Source organism: Branchiostoma belcheri, unplaced genomic scaffold (genome assembly GCF_001625305.1).
Source record: "Branchiostoma belcheri isolate BF01 breed outbred unplaced genomic scaffold, Haploidv18h27 scaffold119, whole genome shotgun sequence".
Lineage (NCBI taxonomy): Eukaryota > Metazoa > Chordata > Leptocardii > Amphioxiformes > Branchiostomatidae > Branchiostoma > Branchiostoma belcheri.
In genome coordinates, this window is record NW_017802591.1 from 312,195 (window position 1) to 339,674 (window position 27,480).

Below are 27,480 nucleotides of genomic sequence, written 5' to 3' on the forward strand. Positions count from 1 at the left end.
CTGGATCTGGGTAATCAGGTCTGTTAACTTTAACCTTTACCCCTCGATTGACCTGTGATTGATCTGTGATTACGCTTGTCCGCCATTTTGAGCAGTGCGAGGGTACCTTTGTCTCAAATTTGAGGCGATTTTCAACTTACATCGACTCTAAACCTACTCTAGGCAATTTTAAAAGATAGGTAAGACCATTGTGTACCTACTTCACTCGCTGTATCGCGGTACCGCAGTAAATGCTTCAAATCATGATACGTGAAAATTTTAAGGTGTCCATGGGGAGGGGGGCACATCACCGACATCCGGTAAGTCCGGTAAGGTGGCAGAACACAGTTTTTGGCCTATCACGATGGTCAAAAAGGCCATCAAAAATCCTCACTTGGAAGTCATTAATATTAATGAGAAATCGGTGTCAATCAGTCATTTCACTATTGGCAACAATGCTGATTGGTTCACGCTTTAGCGGGCGGGGTCTTGACATGTTTTGGTGACACTTCGAGTCGCTGTTTTTTCCCCGCGATCTTGTCCTTTCATATGCGCGCCTTTCCCCGCCCCTATTGTTCTTTAACTCACACAATTAACAATGCCCCAACACTCATTCAAGCCATGTTTAATTTCCTTATGCCACCAACAATAATTCGCAACTGTGCTACAATTTGTCTTATTTCGTAATTCAACACACTAAAAACTTCCACAGGGATTCAAGTTCCCCGGCTCCAATCGGCCTTGATCGCGCTACTGCATACTTCAGACAGCACGGAACGCGCTAGTATCGGCCGCGTGACAAAAAAACCTAGAATATTTCTATAAAAATTCCAAACTCAAGTGATTATTCAAGAACATCTACCAAACACTCACTACGTAGGATTCAGATACATTCTAATACACGTATTCTTGTTGTACCTGTTACTAAACGAGGTTTACGGCGCGGAAACAGCACAGACGCCATGATTGTTTGGCCGGCGTGCCGAATGCTTCTGCCATTACGCTGGGAATACATTGTAATCATTCTGGAGTCAACGATAAAAAAACATAACCGTACTAAGAAGATTTTAGAAATAGTACAAGTATAATAGTAAATCTTGTAGAAGAAAGTCGGCTGAAGCGAGAGTTGTTTCACAACAATCTGGATTAGATCGGTTCTCTCCTTTGTCCTTTGTTTACAAACCGACGCCATTTTGTTTCACAGTCTATAAACCTATAACCCCATGTTTTTTTTTTCTTTAATTCGTGTGGCGAAGGAGGTTATACACCTACCTGCATTTCGAATCCCAAATAACACATTCAAGGCAATGTTCAGCGTTCTATCTCTAGCAACCGTTTTGGTCGATCACTGTCGATGCTATGTTTCAGTTACTCGCGCGTGCCGACACAAAGCAAAGCTTTTGTGATTTTTGTCAAAATTATTTCTTCCAACCAAGGAGTTTCAGGTTCCAACCGACGACTTCGGTACGGTTGCACGATGGTGAGATAGTTTTAGAGTTACGATATGATGTCGCCCAAATAACCCAAGAAGCTTAAAAAAACATATGGTGGGGAAGTAAATTTTATTCTCCTTCGCTACCGCGACGTAGTTTTGACTTCTCTTCGTTGTACAATGATAGGCGTCCACTTGGGGGAATATGAACTTTCCCTGATATATACGATATATACGATATATGTAATTGCTTTTATTACTTTTATTATAATTATTGTTACTTATTACGATACAGGTATAGGCACACAATGTCCTGCTGATGACACAGAATCATATCAAGTTTACTTAAACTGAACTTTCGGAGACAACAACTGGGACAAGTCTTACGAATGTCAGTTCTGTCAAAGAAGTAGACACTGTGCGCCAATATAACATGCCAAGTACACATATGAGGCACCTGTATGTGAATACAGTTCAAGATGAAAAGATTTTAGTCCTTTCCTATGTAAAATAGTTTCCATTGCACAATAATGATGTCAGCATGATGATGATGATGATGATGATGGTGATGATGATGTCAGCAGATTGGCAATGGTTTGGTTATATAAATGTTTGATGGAGCTATGTAAGAATCTGTGGCATGTAAAGAACTAGAGCTGTGTTTTAAAAAGCAGATCAACGTCGTATCCTTCGTAACTGCTATTTAAGCGGTTGTCACAATAGCTCAGAAGGAACTGTTTTTGATAGTGTGTTATCAGCTCAGACTGGAAATAAAGGGACATGTATGAATGGTTGAAACATGGGTGTGGTAATAAATCAAAAATTTCTTCAGTTCTGCGTTTGTGTTCTGTATCTGTATCTGTATAGCCAATATAACTAGCCTTCGGCGCTAACACACACTCAGGCACGCGGCGCGGCGGCAACCTTTAAACATCTAACTCTAAACATTATTCAAAGCTATTTACTGATAATGCCCCTACTACATTGTACGGCATACATTCCTTATTCCAGAAGTTATCCTGCGCGTGGAAGAAACCACAAAAACTGCCATAAATATCAGGACACGTTGATATTTTATGATCACAACTCAAGACTTACAGAAAACATGACATTTACCACTTATGTTGTGACTAAAAAAAAAGAAAATGTGCACATGAAAACGACCACTTGAAAACATGTTAAAGTTTAAGAAGCGCCATCTAACGAATTGTTCATTTACTGCAAATTTTACATAAGTTCAAGGTTACCCTCGCACAGCACCTGAATTAGACTCTGACTAATGACTAAAATGACTAAAACCGTCACTATCAATTAATAGATCAATTACGATAGCTTGAAGATAAAACGTTGTGTACGGATGTCCTTAGAAAACTCAATTTTTTATCATGATAGGTAAAAGTCGAAGTTTACTATCAATGCGATGACGAAAATGCACCATTTATCAAACTTAAGCAAAAGATGCTTTGTCATATTTAGATACCCCATGCTCTTTTTATGATCACCCATGGATTTATCTTGTAATCACCACCATCCTACAGCTGCATTTAGTCCACAATTCGATAATTGTTAACTTTATGTCAGGGATAATGATTACGACATCTTAATAATACATAGATCATGAATTAGATTAACATTCAATGGTCGCCTTGTTCATAGTGAACTTATTTATGTTTTTAAGTATATTAAAGGAGAAGATATTGAAGCTGCTCCTCTCAAATATATGAATTACTGTCTAGCTGCTTCTGCATCTGAATTCTCTTCATCCTCTCCTCGGCTGTCTCTTCCTTCCTGGTCGCCACACGGCAGATGAACACGGCCAGGAAAATGACGACCACTCCTCCCGTGGCGCCAAACACCACCCAGAAGGGCCACACGGTACCTGAAGGCAGCAGAACACAGTTTTTACCCTTTTGGTAGATTTCTATTAACCGTTTTCCCATTCCCATGATGCATTGCGACAGGGGGTAAAATCTTCCATGATTCAAAGTGCAGGAAGGTGTCCTGTTGACGTTAAACAGCTTGTTTTTCTGTGTGCTTTGAGTTGTTAAGGGGACATTTTATTCTCAACATCAATTGACTCATTATATTATATAACATGGGACATGGTTTGCAACGTTACAGTTGTAACACTATACTGTCTGTCAAAAAAAGGAGATACAACTATATTGCTCGAAATAATTCAATAGATGTTGTCATCAAGGGAGCAACCTTCATTGTTTTACTTTCTGTCATCAACGAATGTAATAACCCATTATTCAGATCACATGCAATTCCGATCAAGCGCTATGCAACCTGGGAATCTTTTACTCCCAATCGCAATGCATCCTAGGAATAGAAAAATAGTTAATATAAAGGAGCCCAAAGTAAGAAGGTTCGATGCTATAAAGTATATAGTAGGGTACACAAGCAAGCTACAAAAATTACATGCTTACGTTCCAATTTTAACCTACAAAATTTGTGAAAATCACTTCAAGTTCGCTGACTCGTTTTCCTGTAAAACCCTCTTTTAAATGGCGCATTGCGAGGGTCATGGGACCGTAGGATCCAGGCGCCAATCGACCCTGGCCGAACAAACATCCTGATTCAAATTATACGGTCTCAACCCTGATTTCCTCTACAATTCAGCACAGTTTTCACCTCGCTGCCCTGTACGGATCTCTGCAGTCGCACTACGTACGTGCACCCGAGCTACATGTACTTTGTTGTGCGACCTTACCCTGTTCCATGATGTAGTCCAGTAAAGTCATGTCGGGAGTGTCTGTGGTGACACCGGTACCGGGTTCTGGAACGGCGGTGGGGTTCATCACTGGAATAGTTTAATGACATCACTCGTCGTATTTTCTTTTATACATGTACAAGTATAAACAAGTAAACAAGTCTAGAAATTACCTACGTTGCCTAGAAAGGCAACGTAGTACGTAATATAAGGAATCCCTTACGCCACTGTTGGGACGATATAGCAAGTCACTATTCCTATATTGAATAGAATTGCATTTGTCAAGATAACAAAAGTCATCTTGAATTATTACTATATGAAAACAAAGTTATAAGGAATATCTGACATTAGTATTGGGACGTTGGAAAATGCCCTTCTAATACGCTCTGCTTCAGAAATGTATGCAAGTAACCACAAGAAAAGGTGCCAAAAATCTCACCCCTGGGATTAAAATTCCATAAAAACTTACCTTGATAAGGTAAACCACCTTTTACTTTGCCTATCACTTGTTTTATTGCATACGGCTATACCGTTTATTTAATATAGGATAAATGGTGAATTATGTTCAAAGAGAACTTTCCCCAGTGGTCTCCTAATCCTTCTAATTCCTACCCCGCGCCAAAACTGACAAAAAGGCACTAAATTAAAAATAATAAAGTTTCAATGTTTTGTACCCGGTACTATGTCTCACCCTCAGTGGGCACCCTACACGCATGCGCTGATAGAAACCCATGTCCTTACCTGTGACGTTAGAAGGTGCCTGTCGTTTGATTCTGACGTCATAGTCGACCAGCTCGGCGTTTCCCTGAGGAAAAGGCTGTGTCAAAATTTCATCGTCTACTTCAAGTTTTAAAATTTGAAGAGGTGTAACTGTTGCTTCCTCTAACCAACTCTGCGTCTGTAGCACCACACAGGTGTTATAGACTAAAGCATGGGCAACCATAACCCATAGTACTAATTATAAAAAAAATGAATTCCTTATAACATAATGTGCTCGAGATTTTAACAAGATCAGTAAGGGAAAATGTATTTTGTGTTTGTGTTGCAGGCTGCAATATTGTTGGCTTATATTGAGTGGACAAATGGTGTACCTTTACAAAAATCAACTATTAAACAAAAAGGATCTGTTGATGTTACATGTAAGTACCTGTTCAGTTCCATCCTTCTGCTTCCATGCGCCACCTAGCGATGTTCCTTCACATCCAAGGAACAGGTCTGATATATGTAGATGAGAATTTGCAGTAATAAATTGAATGTAGAAATGGGAAGATGAAAAACAAAACATCGAGACCAGAGGATCTGTCCATTATATCCTAATGAGATCGGCATTTTATTATGGATTGTCAACTGTATGGTGATAAACGCAAAGTTATTCAACCTTCTTTGCGCCCCCCTCCCCCAAACCTTTTGTGCTTTGTTGTTTATACTTTTCGTTTCATAAGACTGCCCGGCCGGGCCGTGGTTTGGAAATGTGACCTCATCCTAAATAAGGAAGGCACCGCTTTCCATAGGACACTTTTGCGTTTAACGGAATTCGTTACATTTCATGCTATAGATATCTAACTTCTTATAATTTAACTTTATCCTACTGTGTCCAAATAGGGAAATATATCAAAGAATGTTTAGGCCTTAGGCCAGGTATACTAATATTATAAGTGACACGCTAAAGTCAGCATGTTGATTCATCCATAGTCTTGTACGTAGGTCATTTCTTTTGTACCTACGTGTCTGCCAACTGCCAATGAACAATAAGAGGTGAATTGTTTTCGCCTTCCGCTGCATTTAAGGAGCAATATTTACAAATCCCCTCTCACGCAGGTAGTTTCATATACATGTATCGCACTTTTCAAAATCGTCAAGATAAGATTGTCGTAACCCAAAAAGAGAGCCATTATAGTGAAAACGTCATGTTTGTTTTGGACTTTGAACCTCTGCGAACATTACTGTGCTACTGAGTGCAAATGTTGGTACTGTCTACTGAATGCGTTACTGTCCCAACATGCCAGCAAACTGACAGCAACGACAGCATGTAATGTCATTCTGACCTCGGGGAAAAAAACGTCCCAAAAGTTTCCAAACTGATTATATTGGGCTGGCGATATATGCCACTTGAGAAACACTTCAAGTGGCAACCCTCTCCAATATTTGTGCCCACAGCTTCTATATGTACAATGTAGAATCAAACATTTTGTTTCAAAGACTTACCCAGGATCCACACGGCCAAGAAAACCTGCAAAAACGCTACACGGAACAGGCGGTGTGCAGCCATATTGTTGACCTGGGATAGCTAACAGCTCCGTGCTGGCTAACTACAGAAAAAAACACGTCATAAACGCACACAGGGTCCTTGGTTAAGTAAACATCCCGCTTTGGCAGCCCTTTCACTCATGGCACGTAGGGGCTTCTGCGTGTACATAGGTGACTTATTTATGACGCCTTATCATCCATGTGGCCTTTATAAACTGTATGTACAAGCGAAAGGAGACGCCCCAATCCACAAGACACATTGGTTCCTCGCTTGTCTTCAAAACCTGAATTGTTAACATGTTCAGAGGACCTAGGTAATGTCCTCCTTGACGTCGTCTGTATAAGGTTTAGGTGGACAACATTATTAACCTGATGAGGATTAATCTGCTACACTGGTGATTTGTAGTTAAATGTGGTCTGTAGAATTTGGGCCATCGCACACCGGGGCATGCCCCTACTCTTTTTCAAAATGTGTGGTGGGTTCTGCGTGTGGCTTTCCCAAACACGGAACCTCAAAACCGATAGACGTTTCTTACTGAAACCTAACTAATTTTCACCTGCGTGCATGAGTGAAGTGAGGAAAGTCGTGCAAGGCTCCCATTCTACTATGGCTTCGCTATCACAGCGCTCTCTCTATGACCTGAAATTAGCCTAAGAGCGGAAAGAGCGCCTAGAGGTCACCATGGGAGCGCGATGAGAGCGCCATGAGCGCCGTCCCCTTGGCGACTGTTTTGAACCGTTGCCGTGAGAGCGCCGAGGACGGCGATCCAACAATGAGCGCCATTTTTTGTAACATAGTTTATTGACCAATCCGTTAGCATTTTTATATATCTGTTTCACCTGTCCATTGATTCATCATAGTATTCAATTTCAATATGTTATCTGTGCTTTGCTTGTTGTATGTATTATGTATTGTCTGGTGGCGACATGAATATAAGTGTATCTTGAGTGTGTCGCCACCATATCTTGTCATTATATGTTTCAATAAAAAAAATGAGCGCCATAAGAGCACACAGAGCGCCATGCATGAGAGCGCACAACGGTCTATACTGTAAGTAATATTCCAAACATGGTGACCTCGGCGATCTCTCGGTACTCTCTCCGCGATTTCCAGCCAACTTCAAGTCGCAGAGAGAGCGTCGTCCTAGTGTTTGTTAGAAATGTAAATTTGTCAGTACTGCTTAGGTGTATGAAGCAGGGAAACATGGATTGTATCAGACTATAACGTTTTGCTATATAATATGTACAACACTGCAACAGACAATTCTTATAAGTTTTTTTATTCAAATCATAACCTCATCAACAGTGTGCAATTATTCCGATTCTAATTATTCCTAAAACAAATTGATATACTTGTTACAAATGCTGAAAAAATAATAATTGCATATCAACTCCCTTCATTGGTTAACACTAATCATGACTGCACAGTGTATATCTACACATACACATACCAGCTTGACAAAGGGAATTAAAATTATCTAAAAAAAATAAGTCTGTTGTGAACATTATAGCAAGCTTATAGCTGAAGGCTATTTGCAAAAAAAAAGATATAAAGGTTAATAAAGAAATATAAAATTAGACTTACTATCAGTCTAAAACTAACTATCTTATGGAGTTACAGTTACAAAATTGTCAACTGGAACCATATACCTAGATCAAAATTATTCATAGGAATTTTATCAATACACTTATTACACATGCAGAAAAATAATTGTGCATATCAACTTACTAAGACCTTAAAACAGTACTTTACAGCGTTACAGTGTGTATCCCCTCCACAGTTCCAGGGATTTTGTAGTTGATTCCTATCCCTTGTTTTGTAGTATTACATGTATCAATACAAGCCCGTAATATTTGTTAGACACCTTTAGAGCTGTTAACAAAAAATCTAGACCCTGGAAGGAACATAAGAGAAGATACAAGACCTGAAAGTTCGACAGCAGTACCAAGGTAAGCCGCCGAGAGGCCCACGATTGAGCTTTTAAAAAGTAAGCACATATTGTCACAATTTGAATATATATATATGTAGCTATAGCTATAGTGATTCTATTGTTCAGTTACGCTGACTAGATATATGTGAACAAATAGACTCAAATGCACACCATTAATGATAACTCACGGAGACTTGGTTATGATACATGCAGCTTTGGTAATGGTACATGATTAAATGCTTTTATGGGAGTTCGACTATGACACTTCCTACTGTTAAATAACGTTTTGTTGACTACGTAGAACATTGTTCATAGTTTATTACAGTGTGCAAAGTCATCCATAACTTGTCTGTGGCACAACGGATATTCTGTGGCAATTCATGTACAAGTCTCATACTTTATTACCATCTAATAGCTGGTGTGTTACGCCGAAGGGCGGTTATATATACCGGCTATACCGATACAGATACAGATAAGTATAATGTATAAACCAGTTCTTGTAACACCTACAGTATATACTACCTATATCGACTTCATTGATGCATACATGTATATAGCCGATAATTAAGAGCCCACACGTGTTAATCTAAGCATATATAAGCATATAAACAAAAAAAAATTGTCTTCACTTTATTTGCATATCAATCAACAGGTTGTGTATATAAACCTGCTTTCCCCTCTGGTCTCTCAGTCACTGACGAAAGCTAGTGGATACTAGCTGAAACGTCTGACGTTTTCAAAATCATATCCAGTTGCTTGAGTAACTGTTTTTTGGCATATCATTGTTACCTGGATGTCTAACCTTCATCGACCTAAGCATATATCTTCACAAGTCGTCTTTAACTTGTTCAGTTATGCTAACTAGAATATGTGGAACACTGACGCCAAAGCATTAAAAAATAATGACTACGTTTATATAGTAAAATCCATTTAGACATGGATTTTTGGTTATACGAAATTATTAAATGCTTGTATCATATTTGATTATAATATTTTCTACTATCATACCAGTATACCATACATATGCCGTTTTGCTTTTATCAGCTTTATCATAATCTAATTATAAGCTCATATATTTCTTGTCATCTAATGTATAAACCATTTTGTGATTTCTTGTAAAGCATAAAATACCAGCTATCTCGACTTGCTTGAAACATCTAGTCGACAAAGTAAACAAGTGTCCATAGGCGACAATTCTCCGCTAAGTTTTATATTTTGCAGAATGGGAACAGCATAGTGTATGTAAACAGTTTGTGATCACTTAACCCTCAACAGTACACCTTCCCGGACTGATTAATCTGTACACCTGGGGTCCGCGCGGACCCCAGAACAGTTTTTTGCTAATCTTTAGAAATTATCAACATGCTACCAGCTCAATTGTTTTGCAAACTGATGTGGGAACCTCTGTGTCCACATTACATACAAAAATCATACATTTTGAGCTTTTTCTATTTTTTGGTGAAGAAAAGAAGACAAGAAGAAATACCCGATTTTTAAACCCATTTCAGACTGAAGGGGCTTTTGAGGCCCAACTTTGATCTCAGATAGCGGCTAAACGGCTTGCGCTAAAAGTATCAAATTTGGAGACCTTTCCTGAAATGTCTCTGGAAAAAAGTTCATATTAGTTGAATACTAGTAACTTGATGTTTTTTTGTGTTGCCATGGCAACGGGTTTCTAGCAGGCAGTTTTTTTAAATAGAGGTAATTTTGGTTTAAACATAAAAATTTTCTGAGTTTTATATTAAATTACACTTCTTTTCCAACATTAATAACAGCTTACATAATCAAATATAAGTTAAATCATTTAATATGCATAGAATATGCTAATTTGATGATGTCATTGGTCAAAATCCAATATGGCGGACTATATTATTAGCTCTGACGTCATATGACGTCATAATTACACCAAAGTTATTAAGATTTAATTCTATTACTACACCATTCTCTGAAAACTTGGTAGACATACGATGAGCGCATATAAACATATAAAAACGGAAATAAGGTAATGTATAAGAACGCCAGTGTATCCATTATGATCGAAAGCCGGCTGGGGTCCGCGCGGACCCCAAAAGAAAATCAGATATAATTTTTTCATAAATGGTAGAAACGGAGTTTTGTGCACTGTATTGAGGGACAACTTTGATGGTGACAATTACCTAAAATTTCAGAAAAAAATCTTTAGAAACAAAAAAGATATTACAGAATATATAGTGCTGGGGTCCGCGCGGACCCCAGGTGTACTGTTTAGGGTTAAACAATGTATCGTAAAATGGCTAAATTCCTAGTCAAATACACAAGATCTAGCCTGACTAAAATAAATCGCGTGCATCATCACGGGCAAGCCTGCAGACGATTTATAAATTTAACATGCCGATTATACAAAGGTAACCCTTTTAGCTGCGAACGTGAAAAACCGACTGACCACAATACTCCTGCAGGAGCGATACCTCCTTCACGGAATAATTATGCTATAGGTTTGGGTGCCGTTCCAGTGGCAGGAGCTGTTCTAGCGTACTCGGGTCCGTAGAAGGCCAGCTGACTGTCCAGGTCGAGCTCCAGGTTGCGGAAGGACGGCCGCTCGGCGGGCTGCCAACGCCAGCACTGCAGCATCAGATCGTACCTGTGGAGCGTGGAGAAAAAGTGACATCTAGCGATATTTTTTTTAAACTGCAGCTGTCTTATAAGTCAATAGTATTGATAAAAAGTATAGATTACTATTTTACTATTCTCCAGTTAAATCTGCATGTGAGCATTTTTTGCCGCACAACGATATATGCTTACAGTACATCAGGCTTGTGTTTGTTGGTTAACTGAATAGCGTAAAAATATAGTTACGTATTTCCATGGTAGAGCTCTCAGTATTAGGCATAAAAATTGTTAACTTCATACACACTTCTCTGTTCACCTGTGATTCGAGTGGAAAATCTAGCAAACTTACATGCCAGGAGGGCAGCCCTCCGGTTTGGGCATCCTGAATCCAGCCTGTAGGCGATCTTTCAGATGGGCTATTGCCACGTCAGGGTAAGGGTCGCCCCCTAGCGTACTGATCTCGTACAGCACTATCCCGAAGGACCACCTGTTGGGGGGGGGGGTCAATGTCAGGACATAAAAACGGGAATCAATAATTTATAGGAGACATGAAAGGGTTGATTCTACCTGTCAACAGAAACTCCGATCGAATTTTCTTCCGGTAAAGATATGGATCGGTGTCTCTGCTGGTACAATCTGCGAGTAATGTTCATGAACTCTGCAATTATAAGATATATTGTTATTATGATGTTAGCACAGACTATCTAAATAATATCGGTAGTGTGATTTATAAGAGTTTTATCAATAGAAGTAGACCTCATCCTCTCAGTCGATTTTGCCGATTATGGGGAAGGTTATGCAGGACAGGAGCTAATGGACAGCCATAGTGGTTTGGGTGGCAGAGGAGGACTGGCACCCGACTAAAGTCAAGTAAGTCAAGATAACAGACTCTATTCGGAAGCACATATAACGATATAGGCACATATGCGTGTTGTAGTGTTAGTACTAGTGTTAGGATCTGACCACGAGAGTAACACACGGTAGATTGTGTGATGGAAGTGTTACTCTCTCATCGTTCTGTGTGGTGAGAATTATAGTCCTGAGTATCACAGTTACACTGGAAATATTACGATAAGACTACTCAGACATCGCTCTGTGTGAAATAGCGTTAGAGTTATAGTTTGGATTTCACAGTTACACTGGAAATACTGCGATAAGACTACTCACACATCGCTCTGTGTGGTGTAGGGTTAGAGGTATAGTCTGAGTATCACAGTTACACTGGAACTATTACGATAAGCCTACTCACACATCGCTCTGTGAGGTGTAGGGCTAGAGTTATAGTCTGAGTATCACAGTTACACTGGAAGATTACGATAAGCCTACTCACACATCGCTCTGTGTGGTGTAGGGCTAGAGTTATAGTCTGAGTATCACAGTTACACTGGAGACATTACGATAAGCCTACTCACACATCGCTCTGTGAGGTGTAGGGTTAGAGTTATAGTCTGAGTATCACAGTTACACTGGAAGATTACGATAAGACTACTCACACATCGCTCTCTGTGGTGAAGGGCTAGAGTTATAGTTTGAGTATCACAGTTACACTGGAAACATTACGATAAGACTACTCACACATCGCTCTGTGAGGTGTACGCTTTCCCATCCTCCAGCCGCTCCGGCGCCATCCACTTCCAGGGCACCCTCTGAAGCCGGTCCTGCCGACGGTAACCTCGGGTGTAGATGTCTTCTGCCAGCCCAAAGTCGGAGATCTTCACCTTCAGCTCCTCACCGACCAGCACGTTCCGGGCGGCCAGATCACCGTGGATGTAACGGGACCGGGAGATGTGATCCTGAAAAATTATATCAATCTAGTGATTCTAGTCTGAAGTTCATCCAACTGGCCGGTTATAACTTGGCGAAGGGGAGCGTACTTGATATCATCATGTCAAAAGAGTAAAAATAAATGCATAGAAGTCATGCTTTGCCCATAGCACTCTGCTACCTGGTGCATCTGCAGCACCCAGCACATCTGCAACAGCTGGTACATCTGCAGCTCCTGGTACATCTGCAGCACCTGGTATACCTGAAGCACCCGGTACACTCGCAGCACCTGATACATTTGCAGCACCTGGTTCATCTGCGGCACCTGGTATACAGTATCTGCAGCACTTGTACATTTACAGCATCTTTCAGCTCTTGTTACTTGTACTCACCATGCCTCTAGCGATCTGCCGGGCCACCTGGTACATCTGTTTCACCTCAAAGTTGTAGATGTCGCCCCGAGGTTCGTCATAGATCTCTTCCTGTGGAAACGCAATTTAGTCTTCAAGTTGATTCATGTTGGTATTTGCAAATGTATTGTAGATAAAATGGGAAAAGATAACTTTGTAGAAAGTCAAATGATCATTCGAAAAAAGGACTAAACACATTTACTTAGTAATACTTACTATCTTAAAGAATACGACAACAAGATGCATCACCTGTCGGCATTTCCGTAAGAAGTTCTTCAGGTCTCCATACGGCATGAACTCCGTGATGAGATACAGATGGTCTCGCACCACCGTACAGCAGCCGACCAGACTCAGCACGTTGTCCTGAACTCCTAGCGCCACCACTGCACGGATCTCCTGCAGGAAACTCAGCCGATCTTCTTCGCTGGCGGCGTCTACGGAACATTCAAAATGCCGTGATAATGTGTAAGGTAGAAATGTATAAGCTACTGGAGAAAATTTGGTCCCAAATATTTTAATGCAGAAAATCTATCTATCTATCTATCTATCTATCAACGATTTGTCAGGAAATTTTATCCCTATAACAAGTTATGTCCAATTAACGTAAGGAAAGTCCATAGGATCGGCAAGGGAGGAGGTCAGTTTGTTATGTATGATACAGGACTGGGGCCAATTGAAACAACCACAATCATGTTATTGATATTATATACTCCCTTTCAACTACAACTTCATATTTGTACCACATTCTAATCTTCTAGTCACATCTACAAACTCATACCAAACAGAGCTAAATGTGTAATTAATTGGTCTTAACTAACTAGTTCCATCCCACCTTTATACTGGACACTTCTGTTTTGGGCAAAAATTTGCCAAATCTCAAACAGCAGCTCCAATCAAGGGTGCTAAAAAGTATTTATTTTCACACGATCATCGCTTAGTAATTGGGGGGGGGGGGGTTCTCACCTGGCCAAAAGGAAGTGAGAACAGATAAGGAGTATGACAATGGGGGTGCAGGGGTGATAATGAATAAACAACAATGGGTTCTATCCGGATTTGCTAACGCGCAATAATGTTGTAAATAAAGGTTGTTTATTTAGATTTTGAGTCGATCCCTTAGCGTAACGTTATAGCGTAGTTAAGCGTTGCTAATCGTTCCACACACTGCATACCAGGCTGCGTGCCTGACCAGGCCAGGAAAGCATTCCCAGCCTGATCCCGCGTGCGGCGGACGTTGACCCGCCCACCCACTACCTTTGTAAACCGCACATACATTTTGTACAATGTAGTTATAGTATTATTTCTCATTATCTCCCATGGAGAAATTGTTTTGTATCATTGTTATTACCTTCGTTGTATAATAAAAAATGATATTACCCCCATTCAGGCTTGATTCGCATGTCTAGGTTAAATGAACAGTAACAACTACATGCATTTCTTTCACATATTTCTGGGTCAGTATGCTATTGACCTGGAAAAACCTTACTCCAATCTCAGGTTAATGTCATGATAGCTCTTGCAATTATGCTATGCAATTTATAATGGAGTGAATGGCAAATACGTCGATGAAGGTTAAACATCCAAGTAAAAGGATACACCACAAAGCAGTTACTCAAGCGGTTGACCGCTTCAACCGTTTCCAAAAGCATATATCCAGTTGCTTGAGTAACTGCTTTTTGGCGTGTGATGTTTTCAAAACTTTATGAAAACCCCAGATTTATGCCAATGTTAGTGATTCAAATCGCTTGTGACTAATGTATCGTGTTATATGTAACCAAAATTATATATAACCTTTCAAAGTTTTTACGACGACATCCTCCGTCTCGTCACCAGTTGTGAGGGTTGCCCGGTAAGCGAGGCCGAACGCCCCGCTGCCGATCCTCTGTCCGAGCGTCACCCGGCTGGGGTCGACCTCAAACCCCGGCAACTCTGGCCGGTCAGGAACGGGCGGGGCCGCCGCTAACTCTTGCAGTCTCCTGTTGTGGACTGTACAAAAGCATGGTACATACACAGAAATATCGGAGTAATATCTGTTTTTTTTTTCAAGCTATAGCTAATTTTAACCTCACCACCAGACATACAAGTATATAGCGACAACATACATTACAAAAACAACAGGGAACAGCAAATGGGTGGAAATGGCAACACGGTGATTATGGTAATGATTAATAATGGTCATGTCTGTTAAATTTTTTAAGAGTATTCTATATTTTAAAAAGTCCACTTTTCTTGCATGCATGCAAATTTTGCTACAATCAAAATTTACTGGTTAACGAATTGAAAGTTAGAACCTTCTGAAGAAGGGCGAAACCTCACTTACTTATTACATCATCTGGTAGAAAGTAGCTGACTTGCACTGTACTGTCTTTCCTTTTCCTCCTCCTTCGTCTTAGAAGAACCATTAAGACGGCAGATACCACGATTAGCACTGCGACGACACTGGCACTTGCACCGGCGATGGTGGCTTCCATCGATTGTTCTTCAGGTACTGTTTGTGCGTGTGCTATAACAAATTTTCCGTTTGCTTTTTATTTTTGCACCAGAATGAATGGTAATGTGTAACACTCTGACCATGCTATAACGGGGGACTTGACAATGGTTCAATCATGATTCTTATATCATGTTTTTTTTTCTGCAGACAACATGGGAATACGGTGGGATAAAAGCTATTCTGATTTTCTTCTGGAAATATTTTGGGAAGGTAAAGGTAGAACAACTTTCGTCTGTTAATTGCAATCCTTCAATAGTTACTTGTTTAGATAGCGAATATCTCTTACGGCGCTCTAGATAGATCTCTTATAATGTTACGAACGTATTCGATGTCTCGAAGATCCGGTTTGCCGTAGAGACCGTTTCATACATTTTCTTAGACTCAGTTAAAAGCGTTGAGATCCGAACATGTTTCGGTAACTCACGTTGGCAAGTCGGAATCTCTCGGCTCCAACTTCCGTCTTCTTGGCAGGTAGTCAAAGGGGTGCCGACCAGCTCGTACCCCGGATTACAAGAGAACGATATGTCGTTCCCAAAGCAGTAACCGTCGGTAGCATTAACCAGGCCGTTCGTGATTTCAGTTGTATTGTCACAGCAGATACCTGAAAATATACAGAGCTGGAATGAGCAGCATTAAATGATATTTAGATATATTTTCCATGCGTCCAACTAAAATGTACCCTTTTATAGCATTTTTACCATTCGACGCCTAATTTTTTTTTATGTTTCACTCCTTACCACATGTATGGAATGAAGGTGTCTTCTTTAATTCTTTGATGATGTTAGTGTTTTACCCCACTCATTGTCATCTTGTACATTTTACCCTTTAGGATAGGCATATTCATTGAAATTATTATCATGTTTTTTGTCTTTTTGTCAAATTGATTTGTCATTTTTTTTTAGCTTTTTGTATAAGGGTAAACCGGGCAAGTACCATCGATACTTGTTTATTTTCTTTGTATTTACATTAGGAAATGTAGTCTGCTTGCATTTTGTGGTGTATTCTTTTCTTTCAGATAACAGAAAATAAGCAAAAGGAAGGAAAAAAGGAAAAAAAAACTGTTTTGATAACTTACGTTGACAAGTCGGAAACTCTCGGTCCCAACCTTCGTCTTGGCAGATCGTAAAGGAACTGCCGACAAGTTCATATCCGGCGTCACAAGAGAAATGGACGGCGTTTCCAGAGCAGTAGCCGTCGTTACCGGTGACCTGGCCGTTTGATATCACTATTGTATTGTTACAGCAGATTTCTTGAAACGAAAATATGAAACATGAGTCATATCAAAGTTATTATGGCCATGGTACAAGGGTTTCCAAGGATGTACGAAGACTATGTGCTATTTAAAAAAATACTACAATAGCAAAACGTCATCTTATGCTGAGGTCACATTTTCAAACTTGGGCCCGGCCGGGCTGTTTGCATCAACGAAAAAAATGAACAGTTCATATCAAGATTATACATAGATAGTGCTCATGGTGAATTTTGCAACTTTTTGAAATGTTTAATATCTTCATCACCATACTTTTCGTTCCTGCTAACTGCCCGGTAGGGCCCCGGTTTGGAAATGTGACCTCAGCATAAAGAAGAGGAAAATTCATTAATTAATTAGTATTGCGTATACGTACATGAAAACCTAACTTGAATACACGGTGAATCAAACGTCAGGATAAGTCAGGTTGATATTTTGACATTCGAGTTAAAGTTTTTTTAGTTACACATATTTTAGCTAAAAGTGTTACCGTTCTCACGGTAAATCCCGGAGGGCCTAAAGTTCAGACAAGTTTTCCTGACGCCAAAGGCCACCTATCTGTTTATTGGTTTATTACTCCGTAAAGGAGTTATACCTCCTGCAGGAGTATTGTAGTCAGGCGGTTTTTAGTATTCGCATCTAAAATACAGGGTTCCCTTTGTTGAATCGGTATGTAATTTTTTACGTCGTCTGCAGGCATGTCCGTGATGATGAACACGTTTTTATTTTTACCGTCAATGTAATATTTCAGAAGCACCCCTACATTTCTGAGACGGATTGGAAGCTGTTTTGAATACCGGGGCGGGCTGGTTTCCTCCAGGCAGACATTGGAGTGGGTTGGTCATTAGGACCAGTTGCGAGTTCTCTGTTCTTAACGTATGGGGCTGTTTTTGAAATGTGTTCGCAGCTCAAAGTCATAGTTGTTGCCGTTGTATTTCTATGTAATTGGGCATGTGGTGAGCCATTATTTCGTGATGTACTTTATTTTCTTTTCACCGTAGCAGTTTTTATACTGAAGTAAATGCATATTTCAGAAACACTCCAAGTTTTATAATCCCGTGCAATAGCCCGTAGCTTAAGTAGCTGTGTGCTAGGCAAGGTTCTGGAAGCAGATGTTAGGTGTTTGTCATGTATAATCATTTGCGAGTATGTTTGTTGGGATTGTGAATTATGGTTTGCACCTTCCACGATACCTTGTCAAACAAATAATATGTAGCAATTGAAAGATACTTTTATCAAAGATGACTTTGTTCTTCTGTTTAGATTGTCGTGTCCTTGAGATTATGTACATGTATTTACAAAAATGTAAAACCTCGCATGGAAAGTGTTGCCTATGGACACGTGTTTGCAGCTAACACCAAAAAAAAACAAACAATATAGGGTTAATGACCCGCTTTCCTTTGGTGCATACGGTGTCATAATTCATGGTCGGTTTCTATATCCACTGAATAAATGACCGAGTCCGCAGGCGTAAAGCGGACGAGGTCATTTATGAGGACAAGAAGAAAGGACCGAAGACCGCGCTAGTGTGATTCCTGCACTGTAAAGTACTTTGTGCATTTCACGCTCGATTTTGATATGTCACAAACAGAGTGTCTCGTATTATTCTGCAAAAAAAAATAAAAAGAATCGATTAGATTGTACGTAAATAAGGCTTATCCCACCCCACAGGATTATATGATCGCGTCTTACACAGTTCTTGATACAACACATGGTATATCCAAGAAATTTGATCGAGCCAATCCAAGAGCCGCGAGTCCTCGATACAACTCTGTGCTTATCTACCATGAGTCACAGATCCAGATAATCCTAACACGTATCCAGCACAGTGCCTAGAGCAAATATACGTTCTTGGATAAACAGAGTGTTTATCCAGAACCTTGTCTTGGGCCTCACACAGTTCTGGACACACACTTGCTTACATGTAGTCCCGATCGGTGCTTGGGGCGTGAATAACCATGATAATTGACAGCACGCCGGGCACATGTTCTAGACACGGTCTGGCTGTGTCCCGTTCTGTGCCCGCTCAGGCACAGAACCGGGCACGGTTTGGGACACAACAAGGCCCACATTTCGACGACTGATCCCTTATGTCAACAACTACACATGCTACGTCACATAACATGAACAATCCGGTGCCAAAGATGTGTTTATAATTTCCTAGTGCAGCACAAAGTCACCAGTGGCCCAAAGTCAACCTACAGAATTTACTTTACCCTACATACCCACGCATCTACCGGTATGCCAAATATAATCATATTATCTCCGACAGATCATACGATATACACTAAAACATCATCCATACTAAAAACGGAACCCACCATTTCATGGAGGGTAATAAAGAAACAGAGGAGGAAAGAAAGAAAATCTGTATTGGTAACTCACGTTGACAAGTCGGAAACTCTCGGTCCCATTCTCTGTCTTTGCAGATGGCGAAGGAACTGCCGACAAGTTTATAACCTGTGTCACAAAAGAACTGGGCGACGTTTCCCAAACAGTAGCCGTCGTTACCGGTGATCTGGCCGTTCGGTATTATTATTGTATTGTCACAGCAGATTCCTGGAAATTAGAATATGAAATAAACGTTGTTTTTTTTTTCTTTAAAGTCATCTTGGCCTGGCTTGGCTTCGTTTTTAGAGTCATAGCAAAGTTATTTTGACCATTGTACAGGGGTTTCCAAGGATGTACGAAGACCGTCCGTAGTGTAAAAATGTTAGCAAATGTCATCTACAAGAAGAAGAAAAAATTCATCAATTAGTATTGTGTATTAACAATCCGTCTTAAGTACACAGCAAACCAAATGTCAGGACAGAATCCTGATGATAAGTTGACAGTTAAGTGAAAGCCTTCTGAATATCAAAAATATCAAGGCTATCACTACTGGAAAAGGTGAATTTACTCAAAACATTTAGACCTAACTTGATTTAATTCTATGGATGACATCCGGGAGCGCATAAATTTTCGCCCGTTTGAAAAAAAAGAGTTTATGACCATACTGTTAATGGTACAAAGTAGCTGCAAAACGAACAAATATATGCCGTAAATTGACAAAAGAATATCATAAAACGATACTTATGTCGCATAATGCCATAAGTACTCTATTACTCACCATGCCAATAAAATATTACTCTGTGTGTTAATTGTTTAACCTCCATGACCACCTAGATTTCATAATAAAGGCAACTTTTTTCCAATTTTTTTTTTATTTACACGCATCGGTTTTTGGGTTCCCTGAGGATGTCATCCATATAGTAAAAAAAAATCAACATTGCCTTATTATGTTCCATAACGTACCATAGGTATGGGATGACGTGTCCTAGCCTCTTCTCTTTTTCTCCATTTCTTTTGTCTAGTTTAATGGTGTTAGTGTTTTACCCTACGCGTCGTCATCTAGTACATTTAGCCATTTAGGGTACGTATATGCATTGGAGGTCATTATAATTTTTCTGTCTAACCCTACCTAGACCGGGGGGGGGGGGGCTAAAAGTGCCCGCGGCAACTTTGATGTCACCTAGCGTCTGAACGGCTAGCTGTAGAACGGCCAAACTTGGTGACTTTTCCTAGAATATTGTTGGCAACAATTCTCTATCATTGGAATAAGATAATAATTTTTGTGTTGCCATGGCAACGGGTTTCTGACAGGCATTTTTGCTAAATTTAGTACTTTTTGTTTCAACAATAGAATATTTTGGGTTTTATGTCAAGTTACTCATGGTTTCTAATATTAATAACATCCCATATACTTTTATGTAATTTTTATCATTAAATATGCATAATTTATGCTAATTTGATGACGTCATTGGCCAAAATCCAAGATGGCGGACCATATCATTAGAACAGGTATATACAGGTTATTTTCATTAAAATTTCATCAATACTTCCATTTCTTTTTCCAAAAAAGGTTTAAATGAAGGTCTTTAGTATGTTTACAATGTATTTTAGGCTTTATCATGAAAAAAACTATTTTTGAAAATTCAAGATTGATGATCCAAGATGGCGGATATATTAAATATGCATTACGTCATTTTATGACGTCACCGGTGTTGCTATTGGCAACATAAGACTTAGTACACCATAATATTCTGTCATAAACACTTTTGGTACAGTTTGTAGTGTTGAATACCATTTAGTCTTCAGGGAAAAACCTATTTAGACGGTTTTGGCCAATAAAATCACATTAATGACGTCATAATGACGTCATATTACGTCATACCGACATAAAAATTGTAGATATGATAAATTTTCACTAGTACACCATTCTCTGAAAATTTGGTGGTCATACGACATACCTTTCGCGAGCTCTTAGGGGGGTCAAAAGAGCCCCCCTCCCCCCGGTCCCCCCATGTCAAAAAAAAGCCCGGTCTAGGTAGGGTTAATCTTATTATCTCCGACAGATCTCTAAAGATATACAATCATCATCCATACTGAAAACGGAACCCAATAAATAATAATAAAGAAGCAGAGGAGGAAAGAAAGAAAATCTGTATTGATAACTCACGTTGACAAGTCGGAAACTCTCGGTCCCAGCCTTCGTCTTGGCAGATCGTAAAGGAACTGCCGACAAGTTCATATCCGGCGTCACAAGAGAAATGGACGGCGTTTCCAGAGCAGTAGCCGTCGTTGCTGGTGACCTGGCCGTTTGGTATCATTATTGTATTGTCACAGCAGATTCCTGGAAATTAAAATATGAAATAAATACTATTTTCTTTAGAGTAATATTAAAGTTGTTATGACCATGGTACAATGGTTTCGAAGGATGTACAAAGGCCACAGGTAATGCAAAAAATTGCTATGTTAGCAAAAGGCCATCTAAAAGAATAGAAAAATTCATCAATTAGATGACCGACGTAATGCCGAGTTCACGCTTTTGTTGTGATTATTTGATCTGTGACGTCACACATTTGACCCGGTCTTACGAACTACACACCTTCATTCTGTGCATCTGGTCTATGACGTCACAAATTTGTCCCGGTGGACTGCCGGCAACCGGAGGGGTACCTGTTGGTGTTCTCACGGTGAGGTTACGGAGTCATTTTGTCAGCGAGGCCCGGGTAGAATTTAAGTCAGAATTAAATTCTTCTCTGGTCCACGCCGGGCCCCAAAAGACCCGAAAGTGCCAAAAAATAGCCCGGAATCTACCCGCCAGGGCCACTTTTTCCAATTGGGTCCAAACCTTAAGTCAGGAATTACCAGAACTTAAGTTTATACCATTGTCAAGTAAGATACTAAACAGTACATTACCTAATTATAACTTTGATGGCATTTACTAATATGTTTGGTAAATCCAACATTTCAGGCAGTGTATTGCGTTATCAAGAGTTTCGAAACGTAAATAGCAGTTGCTAACGCACGTTTACATGTTGGAACCTCTCGGTCCCAACTCCCGTTCTTCTGACAGGTTGTCCAGGAGTCGCCCACAAGGTCGTACCCAGGGTTACAGGAGAACTGGATGTTCTTCCCGAAGCAGAAGCCGTCGTTAGCGGTGATCTGCCCGTTCGCGATCCCTATGGTGTCGTCACAGCAGATATCTAAAGAAGTTTGAAAATTTTGCTTTGAAACTATAGTATCTTCTTTAACGGACGAAATAAGGATAGTAAATAAACAAAAAAAATAAAGAAATACAATCATTGTTTCAGTTTAAAAAGTAAGTACAGGAAGTGGCGGGATACGCCTAATTTATATATGTCTTTTATTGTTGTTGCAAGTATTTTGTTTAATGTTGCAAATGCTGTCACTGTTTGAGTACAGTACTACTGACAATAGTTTTGGGATGTATGGATAAAGATAAGCCATGTTTGCTGTAACGGAACAAACCATATTATTGGTTATGCGGTTGATGTTAATTTCACATTAAATCCAAATTTGATTCTGTTACTCTTGAGTTATTCTTTCCTGTACAGGCATCAAAAGTCAGAACTAATTATACCTGTAACGTAGACCTCCACCTCGCACAGTCCCAATCTCCCTGTCTGCCCCATTATCTGTACGGACACATAGCGCCCCGGCAGTGGCCGTTCGCAGTGCAACACAACTGACGGCCGCACCGTCAGAGTGGACGTGTATTTCAGTCCGCACTGGTCATTCCGGGTGAAGTCCTCGTTCGGGCCAACTCGCACCATTACGGGGAAATCAAGAAATAACTTTCCTGTAAATATCAGTCAACACGCGCGAAATCAAAACTATATCATTCTATAGCACATAATCAGAAACAAAAAGTGTGTAATGCGTCATTGTTATGACGTCGTTGTGATATGAAAAACGTATGTGGTGTTAAATGGCCGAGTGGGTAGGCTAGCGGACACGAAACCATTTAATTTAATCATTCTTGGCAAGACGCTGTCTCCTTCTTTTGTTTAGCTTTACCTCTCCAACCAGACTTTGGTTGGGAAGCTAAATTTAATCGGCGGTGGAAGGAGTTGGCTACATCTTCCAATAACGTTGCCGGACACATTTTCTGGACACAGTGGGCCAACAACCCAAAGGGCTATGCCCGATCATCTACCTATGAAAAAACAGTGTTTGAGCCACTCGCGTTTTCGTAGACTTGACAGGGGATCTTGACGGTAGTAGCCAGCAACAAGGGAGATTCGGCGGCAGTACCTAGGGAGAATGGTACCCAGGCTATGTCCATGACCATGTACATGAACATGTAACATTTCGTACAGAAACAACTTACCCCGTGCAAAAAAGTGACCATCCATAACGCTGACCCGTTTGACTGCGTAGTAACCTGCCAGGTCCACCTTCCACCATGGCTGAAATTCCTCCCCGGTTAGAGCGCAACTATTCATGGAACCATCCACAGCCTTTTCGGGTCCTGCCGGAACTCTATTCAGGTAGTTGATGTAGGTGTAACTCTGGGTAGCTATCTTTCCAAGTGCCACGTTATAGTCTGAAAGCAAGCAGTGACCGTAAGTAATTATTTTTGGATGGATAGGAACAATTAATTATTGTTAATTATTGTTAATTAAGATATTTTTGCGCATAATAAGGAGTTTCGAGAGAGTAGCTCTGCATCTCACTCAATCACTCAGTCCCGTAGCTCACGAGGACGTGGGGTTAGCATGTAAGTCAGCAAAAGACTTCCACCTCTAGTAGTCTTCAGTCAGTCTAACCAAATGTAAGCTTGCATTATACTTACATAATATATGCCAAAAATATTTTACTTACTGCAAAAGACTTAAACATTTACTACAAAACACCAAATTTACTCTAGGTATATGTGCGTCCGACGTCCATGATGTGACACTTATCTATGATTTATTGGTAAAGCTGCAGTGGCAGGTATAGTTTCTGTCAAATATTGATTCCCATTCATTATTATTTGTTATGATAGCCAGAAGACGTTGGCCAATGAGGAGTCCCTATTTCCACTCATAAGTGGTGAAAAATATGATGATTTTCAAATGTAGGACACTTTTTTTACAAATGAATATTACAGTATTGTAACATATTTGCTTACGTCGGATTCAGCTAAGTCGTATGCCTCAGACCGAGGACATTGGTCATCATCGACCACGACGGACAAACAAGATATACCTCAGACCTGAGCCGATCGCGCTGAAATATCATCACAATGACACAATCCATCAAGACCTCATGTTATTTTGATCACAAATGCAGACGCAGACACACACAAAAACAATACCTCCGTTTTCTTGGAGGTAAATATCATATACCTCGTATTTATACTCACAGTTCCTTACGTCCCTAAACACACATTAATAGTTATCATCAAGTTCGTACATTCACTTTTAAGCTTCTGGGATACAAACAGACATCTTACCCTTGTCACAGTATGGACCAGTCCACCCGACGTTGCAATCACAGGTATCCTCTCCCGGAGTGCAGTCCCCGTGGCCGTGACAAACCGGGAATGTGCCGACGTGTGCCAGTGCGACACCTTCCATGTGAGGAGGGGAACTGCAGGTAGGGTTCCCCTGAATTGCATTACGCAGACGTGCCGAATCCATTTGACCCCGTAATCTACAGTCACACATCCAGGGGTTTCCACCTATAGCAAGGGCCGCTAGTGGAAGATTTGTGATGTCTTTAGGCAATTCCTGTATGCTGTTATCGAACAGATTTAACTGGGAAAAATGGGAAAAAACTCCGCCTGGAAGAATCTCTATGTGATTGTTAGACAGGTCCAGAGTTTGAAGGGTCGTTTGAGTTGAAAATACCTCGTTAGTTAGAGTCTGTAAATTGTTGTTGCTAAGATACAATTGTCTTATGTTTCTAAGCTGCGAAAATACTCCTTTCGAGAAATCAGCTATCCGATTATAAGATAGATCCAGAGAATACAGACGAATGAGGTTTGAGAAGACTCCGTCAGAGAGAACGCTGATGTTGTTGTTCTGCAGGAAAAGCCCCTCCAGGCTGGTGAGATGTGAGAAGACTCCGCCAGAGAGAACGCGGATGTTGTTGTTCTGCAGATAAAGCCACTCCAGGCTGGTGAGATGTGAGAAGACTCCGTCAGGGAGAACGCGGATGTCGTTGTTTTGCAGATCAAGCTCCTTCAGGCTGGTGAGTCTGGAGAAAGCCGCCTCAGTCAGGTTCTGGATGCTGTTTGAGGCCAGGTAAAGATTAGTTGTCTCCAATGGTATGTTGGAGGGAACATCTTTAAACCCCATTGCGCCACATTTAGTCCGCCCGCCAGCACAACGACATTTCTCCGGGCAGGTGAAGACAGCCGTGACGACGCACAGGAGACCGAGGACACCGACTGCAGCAGCTCGGCACGTCACGTGCATGCTGCCGCTGCTCCTGCTGCTACAGTGATAATAACAATCGGTGTAAGCACATTGGCAGGCCGGATTGCGCATACAACAGACCCGGATGTTTCATGGTTTGCTTTGGTATTTGGTCAACTTTGCAGAATTTTGCCTATTGCAAACGATGTCTTTCCCGATGCTACATTAAACCTATACAGATTAAACCATCGTAATCGATGAAACTATAGAAATGTAGTATACAGAATGAGGTACATGTACTACATGTACTAGTAAGATATTAAACACTGCTGTCATTTGCCCGGCAGCCCCTTGCCAGTTGGAGGCTGTTGAAGTGGAAGAGGCCATTTTTCAGCAAGGTAGGACATGGTACATAGTTGAAAAAAGAACACTTAATAAAAACATAAACAAACAAATAAAACTAATGTGTCCTAAAGCAGATGAAAAAAGAGTAGTTACATATACATGTAGGTTGCACATGATTCATGAATAAAGACAGGTAATGACTATTCCTATGCACGCAAAGGGTGACATATATGCATGTTATGGTCTTTTTTGTACTTTATTCATGGGTAAGTCAATAACAAGGATATCTGCTTAGCCTTATGCTAAGGTTCAACTCAGACATAAGTCTATCTCCTCTGAATGACCTGTTACTGACACAACCAGAGGCAGATAGGCATTTCTTACAATATTGTATTTATCTGATTTATCACTCACTGTTTTTAACAGCTGCAGAGGACCCAGGCTCTGTTGAAGAAATGAGGGGTGAGGAAATGAAGGAGATGTTGGAAGGTGTGGTAAAAGTTAATTCTAACCGTGGACATTGAAACTACATGTATAACAATTTTCAATTTAGATTTCTGATATAATACTCTGATACTCCAATGAGCATAAACTCGGGTGCCATTTTCCTTTAAATCAATGAGTACACAGTCAGCAGACTTTTTGAAAAATTCCACCTGAGAGAATTACACATTCATTCATTCATTTATGTCATTCATTCATTCATTCATTCATTCATACACAACATGAAACAATACATTTTAATCATGTATACATGGATATAGAAACTTCAGTCCAGCATGAATATTTTCGGCATAAATGGTAGGCTGATGGCAGGCCAAGGCCTCTAATATTGTTGAAAGGATGCACATAACAAGAATTCTTTACTTTGTCGAAGGCCAAAAATTCTGTTTTGTGACCTAACTTGTCAACTTGTCAGGCACATTGAATTCAACTTTGGAAGTCTGCCAAAACACTGATCCACTTGTGACTAGTGGGTATCATAATTCATAATATGGTGAACTAGAATGCATTTTTCCTAACATAAGATGATGATGTTGAAGATGATGATGATACTGGTAGTCAGGAGTAAAGTGGTCGGGAAGTTCTAACAGTGTAAAATGGACTGTATAGTACAGACTCACAATTGATGCGTGTTCTGAGATAATCTATTGACATACATATTATCTTTGATTGAACTCTTAGGCTGGACAGGCCCCCATGTTACAGCCATCAGGTGCTGTGCGCAGGCTGGTTTGATGAGACCATGGCCCTTGCCACTCTCACCAATGGCGGTAATACATATATGTATTTAGTAAACAGGTAGATCTATTCTTGTAATGTTGATTAGACCTAACAGTAAAGAGGCTGCAAATAACAATCACGATACACTATGTAATAATTGGCTGTGTGTTGTGAAAGCAAAGGTGCTGGCAATTGTACATCATCTTTAGAAATGTGCAGTATCCCTACTATAGTGGCAGTACCAAATCTTTTCTTTGTTCTCAGACTTATCCTCTGTAATTTGTACTTAAGTGCTACAAACTGAAGTGAATTATGCAGTCAGACTTTTTACCCTCAGATTTATTAATTCAAATTATTCTCTATATGGAACAATGAATGTTCTTTGTGAAAGCAGATGAAAGTTTGGTAAGTTG

At 40.2% G+C, this 27,480-nt stretch overlaps 2 protein-coding genes across 6 annotated transcripts; both read right to left on the reverse strand.

Moving 5' to 3' along the window:
* Positions 1 to 1,619: 1,619 nt before the first annotated feature.
* On the reverse strand, positions 1,620 to 6,466 carry LOC109462599. Of its 4 annotated transcripts, none has more exons than XM_019759165.1 (5): positions 6,333 to 6,466; positions 5,275 to 5,342; positions 4,869 to 4,944; positions 4,128 to 4,193; positions 1,620 to 3,290 (listed from the first exon to the last, which is right to left on the reverse strand). In XM_019759165.1, the coding sequence occupies exons 1-5, from the start codon at positions 6,394 to 6,396 to the stop codon at positions 3,124 to 3,126; spliced, it is 441 nt and encodes a 146-aa protein (XP_019614724.1). In that variant the 5' UTR covers positions 6,397 to 6,466; the 3' UTR covers positions 1,620 to 3,123. The 4 variants fall into 4 exon arrangements, with proteins under 4 accessions (XP_019614724.1, XP_019614725.1, XP_019614722.1 ...); XM_019759166.1 differs by having other exon boundaries at positions 1,623 to 3,290; positions 4,869 to 4,932; XM_019759163.1 differs by having other exon boundaries at positions 1,644 to 3,290; positions 4,128 to 4,217.
* A 4,108-nt stretch (positions 6,467 to 10,574) lies between these two features.
* On the reverse strand, positions 10,575 to 24,870 carry LOC109462577 (fibroblast growth factor receptor 2-like). 2 transcript variants are annotated; one of them, XM_019759133.1, is made up of 14 exons: positions 24,592 to 24,870; positions 23,482 to 23,697; positions 22,732 to 22,950; positions 22,157 to 22,333; positions 21,304 to 21,477; positions 16,632 to 16,805; positions 15,981 to 16,157; positions 15,386 to 15,568; positions 14,857 to 15,051; positions 13,318 to 13,502; positions 13,051 to 13,140; positions 12,470 to 12,687; positions 11,244 to 11,381; positions 10,575 to 10,925 (listed from the first exon to the last, which is right to left on the reverse strand). In XM_019759133.1, exons 1-14 carry the CDS (start codon positions 24,803 to 24,805, stop codon positions 10,769 to 10,771), a joined length of 2,517 nt encoding a protein of 838 aa, XP_019614692.1. In that variant the 5' UTR covers positions 24,806 to 24,870; the 3' UTR covers positions 10,575 to 10,768. The 2 variants fall into 2 exon arrangements, with proteins under 2 accessions (XP_019614692.1, XP_019614693.1); XM_019759134.1 differs by lacking the exon at positions 16,632 to 16,805.
* Between the last annotated feature and the right edge of the window lie 2,610 nt (positions 24,871 to 27,480).